Here is a 15,482-nt window from a genome sequence, read left to right as displayed (position 1 = left end):
AAGAAGGTACAAATCATCATAATAGCCTCGAGGATTATGATCCATCTAAGTAGTATTCAGGGAAGCTGCAAGCTAAACTATGGGCTAAAGCGTTATATTGGCGCCATGGAATCCAAAATATCGCTAGGTATCTTGAACGTACCACAAAATGAACCGGGGTAAATCCAGTGCGCCAACGAGAAAGAGATCTTGAATCTAACTATAAGCTCAGGTTACTGCATCGCTGCGCGGAACCTGTGTATGTTGTTTGTTATTCTATAGACGCTGGCTCCCCTCCTGATGTGGAAGCCAGGGCGGTATCGTGAAGGGACGAGAGGATGGTGGTATTGAGGAGTGGGCATGACTCTGGTATTATGTGTCACAGTATCCAGGGGCCTTGGTGTTATCGCCGTTGATCCAGTTGTTGAGCGTCAAGGACGTAGTGTAGATACAGCTAACGACACCGAAGATGGTAAGGGCTATATCTGCGATCTTTTGTCGTCGGGAGCATGCACAGGCTCTAAGGTGCAGAAGAGGCTATAGGTAGGTTAGCAATGGTCATGCATAGTTTATAAAGTTGGGGGAACAGACCGGGTACACGTATATTAATGGGACGCAGGCAAAGCTACCCACAAGCGATACAAACTTGTCAAGATCTTCAGCTCCACCCCATGCGACGAAAGCACAGATCATGACAAGGAAGAACCGGAAGCCGTTCTTCTTCCACTTGATGAGAGGGTTATACTTGCCGCTTCGCGTGAAGAGCTCGTTCTCCATGATCCGAATGGCTGGGAAAAGCTGGAGTGGGGTGCTGAGGAGAATGGCCAGCGAGTAAAGGAACTGAACGGCATTCACAAATTTGTCATCTTGTGGAAGGTTGAGGATGACCACGGTTTTGGTCGCGGAGCCGTAGGCAGCATAGCTGATTGCACCGGCCGAAAGGAAGACGATTGTGATGATCACCATGACACCAGCCAAGACACCGGTAAATTGCTGCGGGTGCTTCATTGACTCCTGGATAGGAATAATAAGGCCAATACCCTCGTAGGTGAAGATGGCGGTTCCGATGAAGAGTGTCCATGTGGCCGGGTTGAACTTTACAATATCGGCAACACCACCCTGCGCAGATATCGTAAAAATGTCGTAGTAGAAGAGATAGATCAGTCCAAGCAAGATAAACAAGTCCGCAATGAGGGCGGTAAATCCAAGCTTGCTGATATCGCGTATCAGCGATAGCGGGAGGAAGATAACCAGTTGCATCAACACCATCCACTTGATGTCAATGAAAGACCTGCAGTTGCTGACGGCGAGGACAAAAGCTTGGAGATTTTCGGCCGTAAACACGATATATGCAGACACAAAGCCCAGCTGGCTAAGGACAATCGAACCAAGAATGATTCGACGCATATGTTTTCCGTAGAGCGCACCACCAATGTCACCGAATGAACCATCAATCTTCAGTCGCGTATTTACAAGAAGAATGAAGCAGTAGAAGCTGAGTAACGAAACGGCCAGCAGTACCAGGCTGCTAAAAAGCATGCCCCCATTCAAAAAGGCCCTTGGTAAGAATAAAACCCCGGTGCCAACGAATGACTTTAGCAGGAGAAGAGCAGCTCCGGTTCTAGTGTTGGTTCCCGTTCCTCCACGAGGCTTGCGCTTTCTCTTGCCGGGTGTATCGGGACGAAGCAACGCAGAATCTTCGCCTGGTTCCCGTTCATCGGTTTCGTCCCATGATTCGGACGAGAAGTACTCATTAGGTCCAAGTACCTCGTCATCTTCTTCCAGTTCCTCACCCGCAAAGTGCCCATACAGTGTCAGGAACTCGAGGAAACTACTTGTGGGTAGCTGAGGCGGACCAGGTGAAGCGCCGTCGCTTGCTTCCGGATCGCCGGGGTGAGGGCTTCCTGCTGTCCTGCGCAGGTAATCCCTTCGGAACCCGCCAGGTACGCGAATGCTGTTAATATTCATGGTGTCGTTCTCGGGTGTAGGACGGTTGAGATGGAAACTTCTGCTGCGCTGGGGCTTTCGGAGGGAGCCTCCTTCTTCCGCATCCTCAGCCCATCTGTAGACCTGTCTTGTAATGTCACCTCCCTGGAGCTGCAGACTCGAAAACTCATCGTCTACATTGCTAACCCCAGGCCCCGAGTACTGAGTATCCGGATTCTCGACAGGTTGCACCAGATGCCTTTTGACGATCTCCGGATCTTCATACGGGCCTGCAGAATACTCCGATCCCTCTCTGAACGACCCAGGACCAAACGAGCCATAATTCGACCTAACTTGCACGCTCTGATTGAATGCAGGGGATGCCGTCCGTCTGGGAGACGATTCGAACCTCGGCGGAGATCGGCCAAGGCTGTTCTGAAGAGCAGACGCAATCATGGATTGCCCAGGCCCAGGTAGAGATGAGACGTTATCAATTTTGGGAAGATCATGAGTTGTATCTGTAGGAGCCGGAACCGGAACCTGTCTCGATGAGAAGGAGTTGGGTACGGAAGGTACTGGAGATGCGAGCCGAGCAATGGAGGCTTGCCGTACAGAGGCATCTGTCACCGGAGAACCTGAGCGGTGCGTGGAGGCCGCTATTGGAGAAGACCGACGATTCGGGGATGACGAGCCCTCGCCATTATCATACGTAGCAGGGGATGCCATAGTATAGTACCGTAGTATATAGCAAGAACAAGAGTTTGAAAGACAGTTCTCAGCAAGAAACAAATATTCAATTGTTCAGGTACTGAACGCTCTATGGTTCGGGCCCTCCTGGGCAAGGCCGAAAGGAGCTGAAAGAGCAAGCGGCGCTGGAGGCGGATACTGCGGCGACAAAGCCTCAAGTCCCCCTAGGGCTCTCTCCTTTGTGTAACAGAGATAAAGAGGAAAGAATATGGTAATAACCAGAAGATGGCCGCGAGCATCACAGGAGATGGTCACTTGCTCGCCGACTTGAAGATGCCGTGGCTGAGCGGTGGGGTTTGCACTGTTTGTGCAACCGCAACTCTTGGCAAATGAAGTCATCGCCAATCGCTTCCAGGAATAGCACCAGGTGCAAAACTGCTTGTCCTTACGACAGCTGTCATTGCGATTGATGGTTGACAGCTGTTTATACCACTCTGGAATCGGACGATAATCTATTCTTTGCTATAGTGCCTGCTTGATTATATCAATTCATGTCCTGACCAAAGAGTGCAACTTCCGATTCTGACTGCATGAAAGAGACGCACTTTCATGACGAGAAGAGTGTTCGCTATATTCGATGACTAGCTCACGAGGTGACGGTGCCCCAGACTCTCTACCTCGGAGAAGGCCCAACTTCTCCACACGCACGCCACAGGAAGATGAGTCCAGGCTGGACCCAAGCGAATCTGTCACCGCTTCTCCAGATGAGACTGCTAGGTTACTGAATTGGCAGTCGACCGCGCCAGTTCAATCTTACGGAACCGTACCTTCTCCCAAAACGACATCTCGGCGCTATTCGTCAGCATCGAAGCTCCTCGGACGCCTTTCGAGCTGGTGGAGCAGGACAGAGAATAACCATGAGGTACAAGGCCAGTACAGCGGAGGGGAGATACCAGGAAATTCGGTACGAGCTGGGCCTTTCAGAGATGTGGCCGTCGAAATTAGACCTGGGAATGGTGAAAAGCATCGCCCATCGGATGGCTCTGAGAAATTCGGGACCTTCTCAGGCGTCTTCGTACCGACAACCCTGAATGTTTTGAGTATCCTTATGTTCCTCCGGTTCGGATTCATTCTTGGGCAAGCTGGTCTTCTTGGGATGCTCGGTAAGGTGGAAGGCTCTTTGCTACTTTTGAGCTATTGCTGATTAATTTCAGCACTGCTGGCAATTTCCTACACAATCAACCTAGTAACCACAATGTCGTTGTCTGCCATAGCAACTAATGGCACAGTCAAGGGAGGAGGAGCTTACTATCTGATATCTAGGTCTCTGGGTCCTGAATTTGGCGGCTCTATCGGGATAGTGTTCTATCTTGGCTCTGTGTTAAATACCGGCATGAATGCCGTTGGCTTGGTTGATTGTTTTACAGAGAACTTTGGTACGCAGTCGGGCACTTGGTATAACTTCCTTGAGGAAGGGTTCTGGTGGCAGTACCTCTGGGGAACAATTATACTAGTCCTTTGCACCGGCATATGCTTGGCAGGCAGCTCCATTTTTGCACGAGCAAGCAACGGATTGCTTATCACACTGCTGGTTGCAACGCTCAGTATACCGGTCTCAGCCATTGCCATGAAACCATTCAGCGTGCCAAAACTGGGTGTCCATTTCACTGGAATCCGCCTACAGACCTTTTTGGGGAATCTCAAGCCTAACCTCACGAAGGGGGCAGCTGGCAGCCAGATTCCCGGGCGAGAGACTTTCCAAGACCTCTTTGGCATTTTGTTTCCTGCGACTGGTGGAATCTTTGCGTAAGTCATCCCCCGCTGAAGTTCCGTCGGTATCATGCTTACCTAGGCAGTGGTGCAAGCATGTCGGGCGATTTGAAAAACCCTAGCAAATCAATCCCAAAAGGAACTTTGTACGGGCTGGCTTTGACCTTTGTTTTGTATGCTCTCGTGATATTCGCAATGGCGGCTACTTTGACAAGAGCCTCGCTGTATAACAATGCCAATATTGTTCAAATCGTAAGTCTTGATGAGCACTATCCCGCTTTCTTTACGGATCAGGCCAATAGACCCTGACTGTTTCCCAGGCAAACCTATCAGGAGTTGTGATTCTCTTGGGTGAATTTGCAACGAGCTTTTTCTCTGCCTTGATGGGAGTAATTGGGTCCGCCAAACTACTACAAGCCATCGCTAAAGATAGTCTGCTTCCTGGTCTGAGCCTCTTTAGCAAAGGCACCAAGAAAAATGACGAGCCCGTCCGCGCAATCATCGTGACATTCGTCGCCGCACAGCTCACTATGCTTTTCGACATCAACCAGATCGCGTCGTTCGTCACCATGGCTTACCTCATGACGTTTCTGGTGATGAATTTGGCTTGTTTCCTGCTCAAAATCGGATCAGCCCCCAATTTTAGACCTTCCTTTCACTACTTCAATTGGCAGACAGCTGCGCTCGGTACTGTGGTTTGTGGAGCCAGCATGTTTTTCGTCGATGGGGTGTACGCCACCGGCTGTTTCGGTATTTTGATTACTTTGTTTCTTCTGATTCATTACACGTCTCCTCCTAAACCGTGGGGCGATGTGAGCCAGAGCTTGATTTACCATCAAGTTCGCAAGTATTTACTACGCCTAAAGCAGGAACACGTCAAGTTTTGGAGGCCCCAGATCCTTCTTTTTGTGAACAATCTGGATGATGAGTTCAAGCTGGTCTCCTTCTGCAACTCGCTTAAGAAAGGCGCACTGTTTGTACTTGGTCACGTCCTCGTGACTGATGATTTCTCATCTACCGTCCCCGAAGCACGCCGTCAACAGATTGCTTGGACGAAGTTCGTCGAGAATTCTAGGGTCAAAGCCTTTGTGAATATTGCAGTATCGCCTGCTGTTGAATGGGGAGTCCGAAATGTGGTTCTGAACTCTGGCCTCGGAGGAATGCGGCCAAATATAGTCATCATTGACCAGTTCCGCGAGGGAAAATCGCTTGCCGAACCCTTCCACCATAAACGCCAATATCACCATATGACACCTGATACCCCAAGGCCCGACACATCAATCATATCGGCAAGCTGCCAGCCCTACGTTACAGTCTTGGAAGATCTCTTGTTCCAACTGCGTATAAATGTCGCAGTAGCAAAAGGATTTGAAGACCTAGAGCTGCCTGGGCAGGACGGCTCGCATTCAAAAAAATACATTGATCTCTGGCCAATTCAGATGTCTGCTGAGCTCAACGCGAACAGTGAGACGAAGCGGAATATCCTAACGACTAACTTTGACACGTACACCCTCATTCTCCAGCTGGGATGTATTCTCAACACGGTACCTTCGTGGAAAAAGACATACAAGCTGAGGGTAGCAGTCTTTGTCGAATACGAGATAGACGTCGAGGACGAGAGAAAACGAGTTGAAGCTCTTCTCGAGAAACTGAGGATTGAAGCAGAAGTCCTCGTCTTCTGGCTTGCATGTGGTGACTTGAAAACGTACCGCATCATTGTTAATGGAGACACCTCTTCGCAAACTCGGGATCATCAAAGGGACATTAACGAAATCCTGAAGGATGAAGACTGGTGGCAGGACGTCCAGCAAGGCCGAAGGAGCTCGGATTCTTCGGATCTTAGCGGATTGAACAAGGCCGGAGGGCGGCTTGATGAATATCGTCACCAAGCACGCTATCCCCTCGCAGGTGGAATAAGGAAATTGATGCAATCTTCGAGGCGACGGCGGTCCATATCTAGTTTCAGAAGCATGAGGGGCGTCAATTTGGGGATGCAGACGCACCGGCTGCTTGATGCTTTCGTTGAGGACGACAGTACTCCTAGTGATAGTAGCGAGGATAGCGACTCGGATGAATATGCGAGCGGCGAAGAAGGACGAATGGATGGTATGCATGGAGCAGCGGTCTCTCAGGGGCAGGATCGGCCTCTGGAATCGGAGTCCATTAGGCAGGGGGGTGCTGGAGAAGATAACACGAAGCCCAATATTCCTTCCATCATAGCTACCGGCGAAGGAGAGTCCCCTGGAGAACCGGCAAACCGTTCACGGCCAGCTTTAAGCCGTTCGGCGTCAAGTAATAGGTTTAGCTCTTCGCCGATACCTGAAGCGCAGGTCAACACTGAAGAAGGCGCTGGCCCGAGCATCATGTTTGCTCCGAATTCGTCGCCCCCTCGGTCCTCAAAGAAGAACGATTCTATCTACAAGCGACGTTCACCCTCGGTCAACTCAGACGCAGCAAGCGCTTCAGGATACCCACAACAGGCCTCGGTCCCACTGTCCTTTAACGATCTTCCCAGCCGCGCACAGCATCTGATACTGAACGAGCTGATGGCCAAGCATAGCGGAGAGACCGCCGTCATTTTCACCACACTGCCCTCACCACTCGAGGGCACTGCGGAGAGTGAGGAGGCCAGCCAGTCTTATCTGAGCGACCTAAGCCTTCTATGGCAGGGCTTGCCTCCTTGTTTATTGGTTCATAGCAACAGCATGACCGTGACGCTTAATCTTTGACGAGTTATGACTTTTGAGTACCTACGGGGATTCTGCAAGAACACGCGCAGATGGCGATTCGCGGTCTCAGGCACTGTGCATTCTTATTTGATGATAGAACGGCCTTGAGAAATACCATCTTTTAGACTTTCCCAATATCCTAGTGGTTGGAAGTGAGAGATACTCATAGCAGTATAAGAAAACTGTAGGTTCCGTGACTGTTCCTGGACAGTTGTGGTGCGCCGTTGAAGAGCCGTACTTTTGGGGCTGATTTTCTCGTTGCGTCTCACATGCCCCTCCTCGACTATCTCAAACAGTCAAGACGACTGCGATAGGCAGACACCGGGGCATCAGACGTCCCAAGGATCGCCACTAGTTTGGGGAGGTGATCAGCAGCGTGCCAATCAAGGCACGTTGTGGATGAAACATGGGATCAAAATGTGCACGCACAGCGGTCAAGCGGATTTCTTCAATAACAAGTGCAACCTCTCTCTGGCTGTCACCAAGAAGCGGCGTCAGTTAGCGCGGTCAACATGGGTCAAGCAATCCATGGCCTGCCACCACGGATCCTCGGGATATGGCCACGCACTTACCGGCCCTGAATTCCAGCTTGTCGATTGTTTCAAGAACTCTGAGATGGAGGCGTGATTGACAGGGAATATATCGATGGTCATCTGTTTGTACCTTGTAGAACACAGATGACAAGCTGCAGGACAAGTAATTGTTGCTGAAGCTGCAGTAATGCAAGAGCACTATCTTAGTTAGTATAGCCTGATCACGCTGTCTCGTGCAGGACAGGAATGCCGCAAATCCGCGCTTGAGCTTCGCGCACTTCAACCATCAGCCTTGATTTCCATTGACTGCTCCCCTTTTCCAGTTTCTGGGTCGGTTCAAACCAAGCCAACCCGACTGGGAAAAGACGAGACGAACCCAATTCGCAAGATCACAATCTTCCAGTTTGACCCCTCTCAGTCCGCCTGTCCGCGCCTTCACCTCTCCACTCCTCTCCTTCTGCTCGCTATCTGATTCGAGTTTAACTTTTGGTTCTTTGATTTCTCCTTATCCTCTCTGTCTCTGCTTCGAACTCTGAACCATCCGAACACCGCGAAACGGGTCTTGTTCAAAGTCTTCACACCAGAGCCTCTCCACCCCCTTTCTCTCGCTTCTGCCTCGCGAAGGAGAACTCCCCTGACCCTGCGCTGTCCCAGTGTCCATCGCGCTTCTTCAACAACCAACACCCGCCTCATGTCGTCGTAGTCGATAACGCTCAGCAACACGGACTCCCGCCAGGTACTTTCTCCTTGCTCGTTTCCCTTTGGATCTCCTTCCTGCCGCTTTGAACCAGCGGATAGTTCATTCATCCAGCGCCTCCTCCCCTTGACCTCCCCATATCCAATCATTCGCCCCCAGGTTTACAACTGTCTTTGCTTTTTCATCCTGCCTCACCTCACTCTTGCTCGTCCCATTTCCTTTTTTTCCTTTCCGGGTCTCGCCTCCGAGGCCTTGTAATATTTTATCAGCCTTTGTTTGCCATATTATATTCTTGCCCGCCTTATTAGACTTTTGCTGTTCCACATCTTTTTCTCCCTGCTCCCCTGTTCTAGCTTCTGTGCGACGCCCCCCAAATCTTGGTTCCCTGCCCGTTGCCCATCACACGGACCATTTGTCATCTCTGCACGACCAACCCTCGACTCGGACTTTTCCACCTCGCGACGTCCTTTCTTGATGCGTTCGAATTTTTAACAGAGTCTTTTAGGGCAAAATGGCTTGCGTGGATGACACGCTCACGGCCGCTGCTGCCATCCTACAGAATCTCGCCAGAGAAGCCCCTTCGTCTGGATCTCCCTCCTTCGACTTCAACTTTTCCCCGCACTCCACAAATGGTGTCGACACAAAGATTCCCAAGTTGCCAGGCGATCCTAGCTTAGCAAAGGTCGCTTTCGAAAATGAGCTAGAGGCGTTGGTTCGTCGGATTCATCGATTAGAAATTCAAACTGTAAGTCCCTCACTCATCGGCATCGGGCTTCCTTGCCGTTCTTGCCATCGCTCTTCTAACATGATTTAAGGTCCAGCAGCAGAATCACACAGCAACACACGCTCATAAACGAAGAAAACCCTCCAACGATGCAGCCCCGGAAGTCGTCGAGGAAAGTGATCTGGAAGAGAGCGACGAAGATGAAGATGGATCCGCCAGTCGATTAGTACGGGAGGAAGATATCAGTATACTACGGAACCATGTTCAGAAGCAAGCGGAAGAAATAAGCTTCCAGAAGGATATCATATCTCAGGTTCGCGAGGAGCTACAGCAGCAGGAGGAACAAACTCGGCGGGCTCTCACCAAGGTCGAGAACGAGGATGTGGTTCTCTTAGAGCGGGAACTACGCAAACATCAACAAGCGAACGAGGCTTTCCAGAAGGCTTTACGAGAGATTGGTGGCATCATTACACAAGTCGCGAACGGAGACCTGTCAATGAAGGTGCAAATTCATCCTTTGGAGATGGACCCCGAAATCGCGACATTCAAACGAACAATCAACACCATGATGGATCAACTCCAAGTCTTCGGTAGCGAAGTGTCCCGCGTCGCTCGTGAGGTAGGAACGGAAGGTATACTAGGTGGCCAGGCTCAAATCACTGGTGTCCATGGAATCTGGAAGGAACTTACAGAAAACGTCAACATCATGGCTAAAAATCTTACGGACCAAGTGCGTGAAATCGCTGTGGTCACAACAGCCGTCGCCCACGGTGATCTGAGCCAAAAAATTGAGAGCCGAGCCCAGGGAGAAATCCTCGAACTTCAACAGACGATCAACACCATGGTGGATCAACTTCGGACATTTGCTACAGAGGTCACGCGGGTAGCTCGTGATGTCGGAACCGAGGGTGTTCTTGGTGGTCAGGCTCAAATCGAAGGCGTACAAGGCATGTGGAACGAATTGACGGTCAATGTGAACGCAATGGCGAACAATTTAACGACGCAAGTGCGCGATATTGCAACAGTTACCAAAGCGGTCGCCAAGGGTGATCTTACCCAGAAAGTCCAGGCCAACTGCAAGGGTGAAATTGCCGAGCTCAAGAACATCATCAATTCCATGGTTGACCAGCTCCGTCAATTCGCCCAGGAGGTGACGAAAATTGCTAAAGAGGTCGGTACAGATGGTGTACTCGGTGGTCAAGCTACTGTGAATGATGTGGAAGGCACATGGAAGGATCTGACCGAAAATGTGAACCGGATGGCGAACAATCTGACCACCCAAGTCAGAGAAATCGCAGACGTTACCACCGCTGTAGCCAAGGGTGATTTGAGCAAAAAAGTTACGGCCAATGTTCAAGGTGAAATACTCGATCTCAAGAGCACCATTAACGGGATGGTGGACCGGCTGAATACGTTCGCGTTCGAAGTTAGCAAAGTCGCCAGGGAGGTCGGTACTGATGGTACCCTTGGCGGCCAAGCCAAGGTGGACAATGTGGAAGGAAAATGGAAGGATCTCACTGACAATGTCAACACCATGGCTCAGAATTTGACCTCGCAAGTCCGAAGTATATCCGACGTTACGCAAGCTATTGCAAAGGGTGACCTAAGCAAGAAGATTGAAGTGCATGCCCAAGGAGAGATCTTGACTCTCAAGGTGACCATCAACCACATGGTGGACCGTTTGGCTAAATTCGCAACCGAATTGAAAAAAGTGGCGCGCGATGTCGGTGTTGATGGTAAGATGGGTGGCCAAGCCAACGTGGAAGGAATTGCTGGGACATGGAAGGAAATCACAGAGGACGTCAACACCATGGCCGAAAACCTTACATCGCAGGTGCGCGCTTTTGGCGAGATCACAGATGCTGCAACCGACGGCGACTTTACGAAACTCATTACTGTCAATGCCTCGGGTGAAATGGACGAATTGAAGCGCAAGATCAACAAGATGGTGTCAAATCTCCGGGACAGTATTCAACGAAACACTGCTGCCAGAGAGGCAGCTGAATTGGCCAACCGTACAAAGTCGGAGTTCCTGGCCAACATGAGTCACGAAATTCGAACCCCGATGAATGGTATTATCGGCATGACGCAACTAACCCTGGACACGGACGACCTCAAGCCTTATACTAGAGAAATGTTGAACGTCGTGCATAACTTGGCAAACAGCTTATTAACGATTATTGATGACATTCTCGACATCTCGAAGATCGAAGCAAACCGTATGGTGATTGAAAGCATTCCATTCACTGTTCGCGGGACGGTCTTCAACGCCCTCAAGACGTTAGCCGTCAAGGCCAATGAAAAGTTCCTGAGTTTGACATATCAAGTCGACAACACCGTTCCCGACTATGTCATTGGTGATCCGTTCCGTCTTCGACAGATCATTTTGAACTTGGTTGGCAATGCCATCAAATTTACCGAACATGGCGAGGTCAAGCTTACAATCTGCAAATCAGACCGTGAGCAATGTGCGGCGGATGAGTACGCATTTGAGTTTTCCGTTTCTGATACAGGAATTGGCATCGAGGAGGACAAACTGGATCTGATCTTCGATACGTTCCAGCAGGCGGATGGATCAACCACGCGAAGGTTTGGTGGTACTGGCCTTGGACTCTCCATTTCGAAACGCCTGGTTAACCTCATGGGCGGTGACGTCTGGGTCACTTCGGAATATGGCCACGGCAGCACATTCCATTTCACCTGCGTCGTCAAATTGGCAGATCAGTCACTGAACGTCATCGCGTCTCAACTTTTGCCATACAAGAATCACCGCGTTCTCTTCATCGACAAAGGAGAGAATGCCAACGAGGCAGAAAATGTTCTGAAGATGCTGAAGAAGCTCGATTTGGAACCCTCGGTCGTCCGTAATGAAGATCATGTCCCGCCACCAGAGATCCAAGACCCCTCTGGCAAGGAGTCAGGTCATGCATATGATGTGATTATTGTGGATTCTGTAAACACTGCTCGAATGCTGCGGACGTACGATGACTTCAAATACGTTCCTATCGTACTAGTCTGCCCCCTTGTCTGTGTCAGCCTCAAGTCAGCCCTGGATCTTGGAATAAGCTCCTACATGACGACACCATGCCAGCCGATTGATCTAGGCAATGGTATGCTGCCAGCACTTGAAGGGCGATCCACGCCAATCACTACGGACCACTCACGCTCCTTTGACATTCTACTTGCCGAGGACAACGACGTCAATCAGAAGCTTGCTGTCAAGATACTCGAGAAGCACAACCATAATGTCTCTGTTGTCAGCAACGGTCAGGAAGCTGTTGACGCTGTCAAACAACGCCGGTACGATGTCATTCTTATGGACGTCCAAATGCCAGTCATGGGTGGTTTCGAGGCCACGGGTAAGATTCGCGAGTACGAAAAGGATAGCGGCCTGAGCAGAACACCAATCATCGCCCTTACAGCGCACGCCATGTTGGGTGACCGCGAGAAGTGTATACAGGCTCAGATGGACGAATACTTGTCCAAGCCACTGAAGCAAAACCAGATGATGCAGACCATTCTCAAATGTGCTACCCTCGGCGGTTCGCTTTTGGAGAAGAGCAAAGAGTCTCGCATTTCAAGCAGTGGAGAGATGCATCATGTCCACACAGGGCCAGAAGGCAAATCACAACGCCCTGGTATGGAACCCCGATCAATCACCTCGACTAGCGCTATGAATCACAGTCTGGCAAGCCCGAATACTGAGAGCAGCGACCAACTCTCCCTGGATAGGGTAAGATTCTAAGCCCTCAAGACCGTGCCTGCGCAAGCTAATTAGTCTAGCAGGCTTTGCTGCGATCTAATAGCTCGTGAGGCGGGTTCTCGGAATCTTCTTTTGCCCTTTGCTCTGCTCGGTCTTTGCGAGTACCGTCGTTACAGATCTTATATACCCCATTCTGTTCTTTGCATGTGTAAGAACTGCTCTTTTGAGGACTGTGACTTCGCTCGGCCCAGTCATCTCATCGTACCTTTCTTACCCTCTTAGTCCTTTTCTCTCGGAAAAGCATTCTCTCCACCATTCCTACCTACCAACACCTCAGACTTTTCTCAGTCTTTCTCAGTCACACGCTGTCCATTTTTTTGCATATTGTTCTCTCAGGCAGCAGCCTCGACAGTCTATCGGGCCTCTTTTACATAGTATATCATGTTGTGATTTCGGCAGTTCTACATGCAGTGCAGTGCCAGTTCAATTCCTGGTGTAATGGTGTTCTTTGGCGCATGAAACAATTTCGGCAGGGAGGAAACCCTCTTATGAATTTCGACTCGAATAACTCAAGCCTCTTTTTCCTTACATTCTAGCAGACAGAGCGAGAAGCAAAATTCTGGTGGAATCAGCAACCCTTGAAGCATACCATACTTCCTATCATATCATATTATGTTTACTACGGATGTCCCTTCCATATGACTTGCATGTTGCCGGCCCCTCGGTTAACTCGCTTCTCGAGACCTTCTCTCTACCCCTCCTTTCCCTCTTTTCCTCTGTTCGATTCCTACTTGTATTGTACTTAATTCTTGATTTAATTTTCGTTTCTCTCGCATATCGATTGATCAGACATTACTACATACACCTTGGTTTGGGGAGGGGCTTACTACATCACAATTGCAAAGCATTCTATTTCCATCATAGATCCTCATCCAAGGCCTTTCCAGTATTTCGGAATAATGTTCAATCGTAAAGTTGGTGAAGTTCAAGAGGGGAACAAGATCTTCTCAGTCCTCCATCTCTTCCTTACACGTAGTATCCGAGTTCGTAGAAACAACCTTCGTTCCCTAAGCATTAAGTAAAGCTAATACCAAGCTGAGAACCTAACTACACATCCCTACCCGATCCCCAATCCCACCACCCACCAGTTATATTATAAGTAGGCACACTCGCAGTAGCCAAGTATCCTAGCCAGGCGAAATAGAAATAAACACAAAATTACAACACTGACAGTCTCGACGTTCTTTCCATGGTAACTCTTCGCCCCTTTTGTACTACTCCTCCCACTATTCGATCCGCAATGATGTGCAGTTCAACGACTATGCCCAGTATATGCCACTAGAAGAAGAAGAAGCGATACCGCCCAGGTCCTCCAGGAGTAACGGTGGACGAGAACACAGTCGAGCTGTGGGGCGTAGACGACGGTGTCGCTGCGCTACTGGGCGGGAGCGTGATGATGGGTCGGCTATAGTTTGGCCTTCCCGCGCCGTTATTGCCATTTCCTCTGATCGGGGGATCTTGGCCGCTGGAGTCGGGGTGTGGGTTCGCGTATCCGCCGGAGGAACCTCTATAGTTATTGTCATACCCATTATGGTGATCATCACCATCATCATCATCATCGTCGTCGTCATCATCATCATCGTCATCGTCATCGTCATCGTCATCATCATAATACTGGTAGCCGTTGTTGTCAGCATAGTGCCTGTAGCCTCCTCCTGGCGCAAGAGTAGGAGCTGGAGCCGGAGCTGGAACTGGTACGGGCAATGGCGATAGGGTCACCGGAGGCCTTCCATTGTTGTACTGGTCGTTGAGCTGATTTCTACCGGGATCAGCGTTTCCGATTGCTGGGTCTACCCCGACAGCAGCATTGCCGTTCTGACCGTTCTGACCATTCTGCCCAGTTGCTGGTGCCACCGGAAGCCCTCCATTCTTGGAGGGATCATTGTTGCCCTGGTTCGGATAGTCTTTGGAGCTTCCTGGATCAGCTTTTCCGGGAGTAGGTGTTGGAGCTGGGTTGTATGGATCGTATACGGTGGGATCTATTGCGGCAGGTTTGCTGGCCGGCACAGTTGGAAGGGTGAATGTGTTGTCGACATCTGTCGTTGTCTGGCCTTTCTGCTCCCCGGAAGGGGTTGTATATCCAATGCCCGGACTTACCACGTTTGCAGCATTCGCTGAACTAACTGTTGGAGCAGATGCTGCCACACTTTCACCGAAAACGGCCCTCTTCATCTTGGTGTTATATTTGGTATTGTCATGCCCGCCCTTTGTCAAGGTTGTCCAACCGGGTGCGGTGTGATCCCTATCATGAGTTCTACCACCCCTCGAATCAGTGATCCATGGGTCTGTTGTAGTTGTTGTTGTCTTCGGGGGTGACCCAGCGTTCCGTGCGACCTGAGCTTGCCTTCCAAGTGCGGTAGTACTTGTGGGTTTTCCTGGGGGGAATTGTTTAGTCCGTGATGGGGTGCAAGACGGTGTGCGCGAGCTGGGAGAGGGGAACAGAGATGGTTGTGAAGTAGGCTGTGGTGGCGGAGTTGGAGTCGCACCTGGATCTGATCCACCGTCGCCTTGTGGTCCGTCGTCACCTGGAACTGAGGATCCTCCAGGACACGGGCAGGAGCACGTGCAGGTACCTCCGCCTGGCCCGCCTCCCCCGTTGCCCCCGCCTGGTCCTCCACCTCCTCCGCCTCCTCCTGGCCCTCCGCCTCCTCCTGCACCGCCACCGCCTCTCCCA

General features: G+C 50.5%; 4 protein-coding genes across 4 annotated transcripts; 2 read left to right on the top strand and 2 right to left on the bottom strand.

The window, feature by feature from the left end:
• Positions 1 to 34: 34 nt before the first annotated feature.
• Positions 35 to 2,906, bottom strand: BJX68DRAFT_250808 (putative amino acid transporter). Its single transcript, XM_071042311.1, has 2 exons — positions 571 to 2,906; positions 35 to 516 (listed from the first exon to the last, which is right to left on the bottom strand). Exons 1-2 carry the CDS (start codon positions 2,629 to 2,631, stop codon positions 352 to 354), a joined length of 2,226 nt encoding a protein of 741 aa, XP_070892025.1. The 5' UTR covers positions 2,632 to 2,906; the 3' UTR covers positions 35 to 351.
• A 117-nt stretch (positions 2,907 to 3,023) lies between these two features.
• Positions 3,024 to 7,276, top strand: BJX68DRAFT_250805 (putative cation chloride cotransporter). The gene is made up of 5 exons (XM_071042310.1): positions 3,024 to 3,755; positions 3,807 to 4,398; positions 4,449 to 4,614; positions 4,683 to 7,193; positions 7,254 to 7,276. The coding sequence occupies exons 1-4, from the start codon at positions 3,230 to 3,232 to the stop codon at positions 7,089 to 7,091; spliced, it is 3,693 nt and encodes a 1,230-aa protein (XP_070892024.1). The 5' UTR covers positions 3,024 to 3,229; the 3' UTR covers positions 7,092 to 7,193; positions 7,254 to 7,276.
• A 1,556-nt stretch (positions 7,277 to 8,832) lies between these two features.
• tcsC (putative two-component osmosensing histidine kinase (Bos1)) lies at positions 8,833 to 12,858 on the top strand (the record flags this gene model as incomplete). The annotated part of the gene is made up of 3 exons (XM_071047491.1): positions 8,833 to 9,066; positions 9,137 to 12,778; positions 12,829 to 12,858. 3 exons carry the CDS (start codon positions 8,833 to 8,835, stop codon positions 12,856 to 12,858), a joined length of 3,906 nt encoding a protein of 1,301 aa, XP_070892023.1.
• Positions 12,859 to 13,817: 959 nt separating this feature from the next.
• Positions 13,818 to 15,411, bottom strand: BJX68DRAFT_250794 (uncharacterized protein). The gene has a single exon (XM_071042309.1). It carries the CDS (start codon positions 14,978 to 14,980, stop codon positions 14,087 to 14,089), a length of 894 nt encoding a protein of 297 aa, XP_070892022.1. The 5' UTR covers positions 14,981 to 15,411; the 3' UTR covers positions 13,818 to 14,086.
• Positions 15,412 to 15,482: the final 71 nt, after the last annotated feature.

The sequence above is a fragment of the Aspergillus pseudodeflectus genome (genome assembly GCF_044049435.1).
Source record: "Aspergillus pseudodeflectus strain CBS 756.74 chromosome Unknown BJX68scaffold_119, whole genome shotgun sequence".
NCBI classification, from domain to species: domain Eukaryota; kingdom Fungi; phylum Ascomycota; class Eurotiomycetes; order Eurotiales; family Aspergillaceae; genus Aspergillus; species Aspergillus pseudodeflectus.
Note: the sequence above shows the minus strand (reverse complement) of the source record. Positions and strands in the feature narration are given on the sequence as shown.

Coding starts and splice junctions, on each gene's coding strand:
- BJX68DRAFT_250794 (XM_071042309.1), bottom strand. CDS start 14,980: ATGAAGAGGGCCGTTTTCGGTGAAAGTGTGGCAGCATCTGCTCCAACA.
- BJX68DRAFT_250808 (XM_071042311.1), bottom strand. CDS start 2,631: ATGGCATCCCCTGCTACGTATGATAATGGCGAGGGCTCGTCATCCCCG. Junction 517..570: donor CATTAATATACGTGTACCCG/GTCTGTTCCCCC, acceptor ACCTACCTATAG/CCTCTTCTGCACCTTAGAGC.
- BJX68DRAFT_250805 (XM_071042310.1), top strand. CDS start 3,230: ATGACTAGCTCACGAGGTGACGGTGCCCCAGACTCTCTACCTCGGAGA. Junction 3,756..3,806: donor TGGTCTTCTTGGGATGCTCG/GTAAGGTGGAAG, acceptor GATTAATTTCAG/CACTGCTGGCAATTTCCTAC. Junction 4,615..4,682: donor ATGCCAATATTGTTCAAATC/GTAAGTCTTGAT, acceptor ACTGTTTCCCAG/GCAAACCTATCAGGAGTTGT.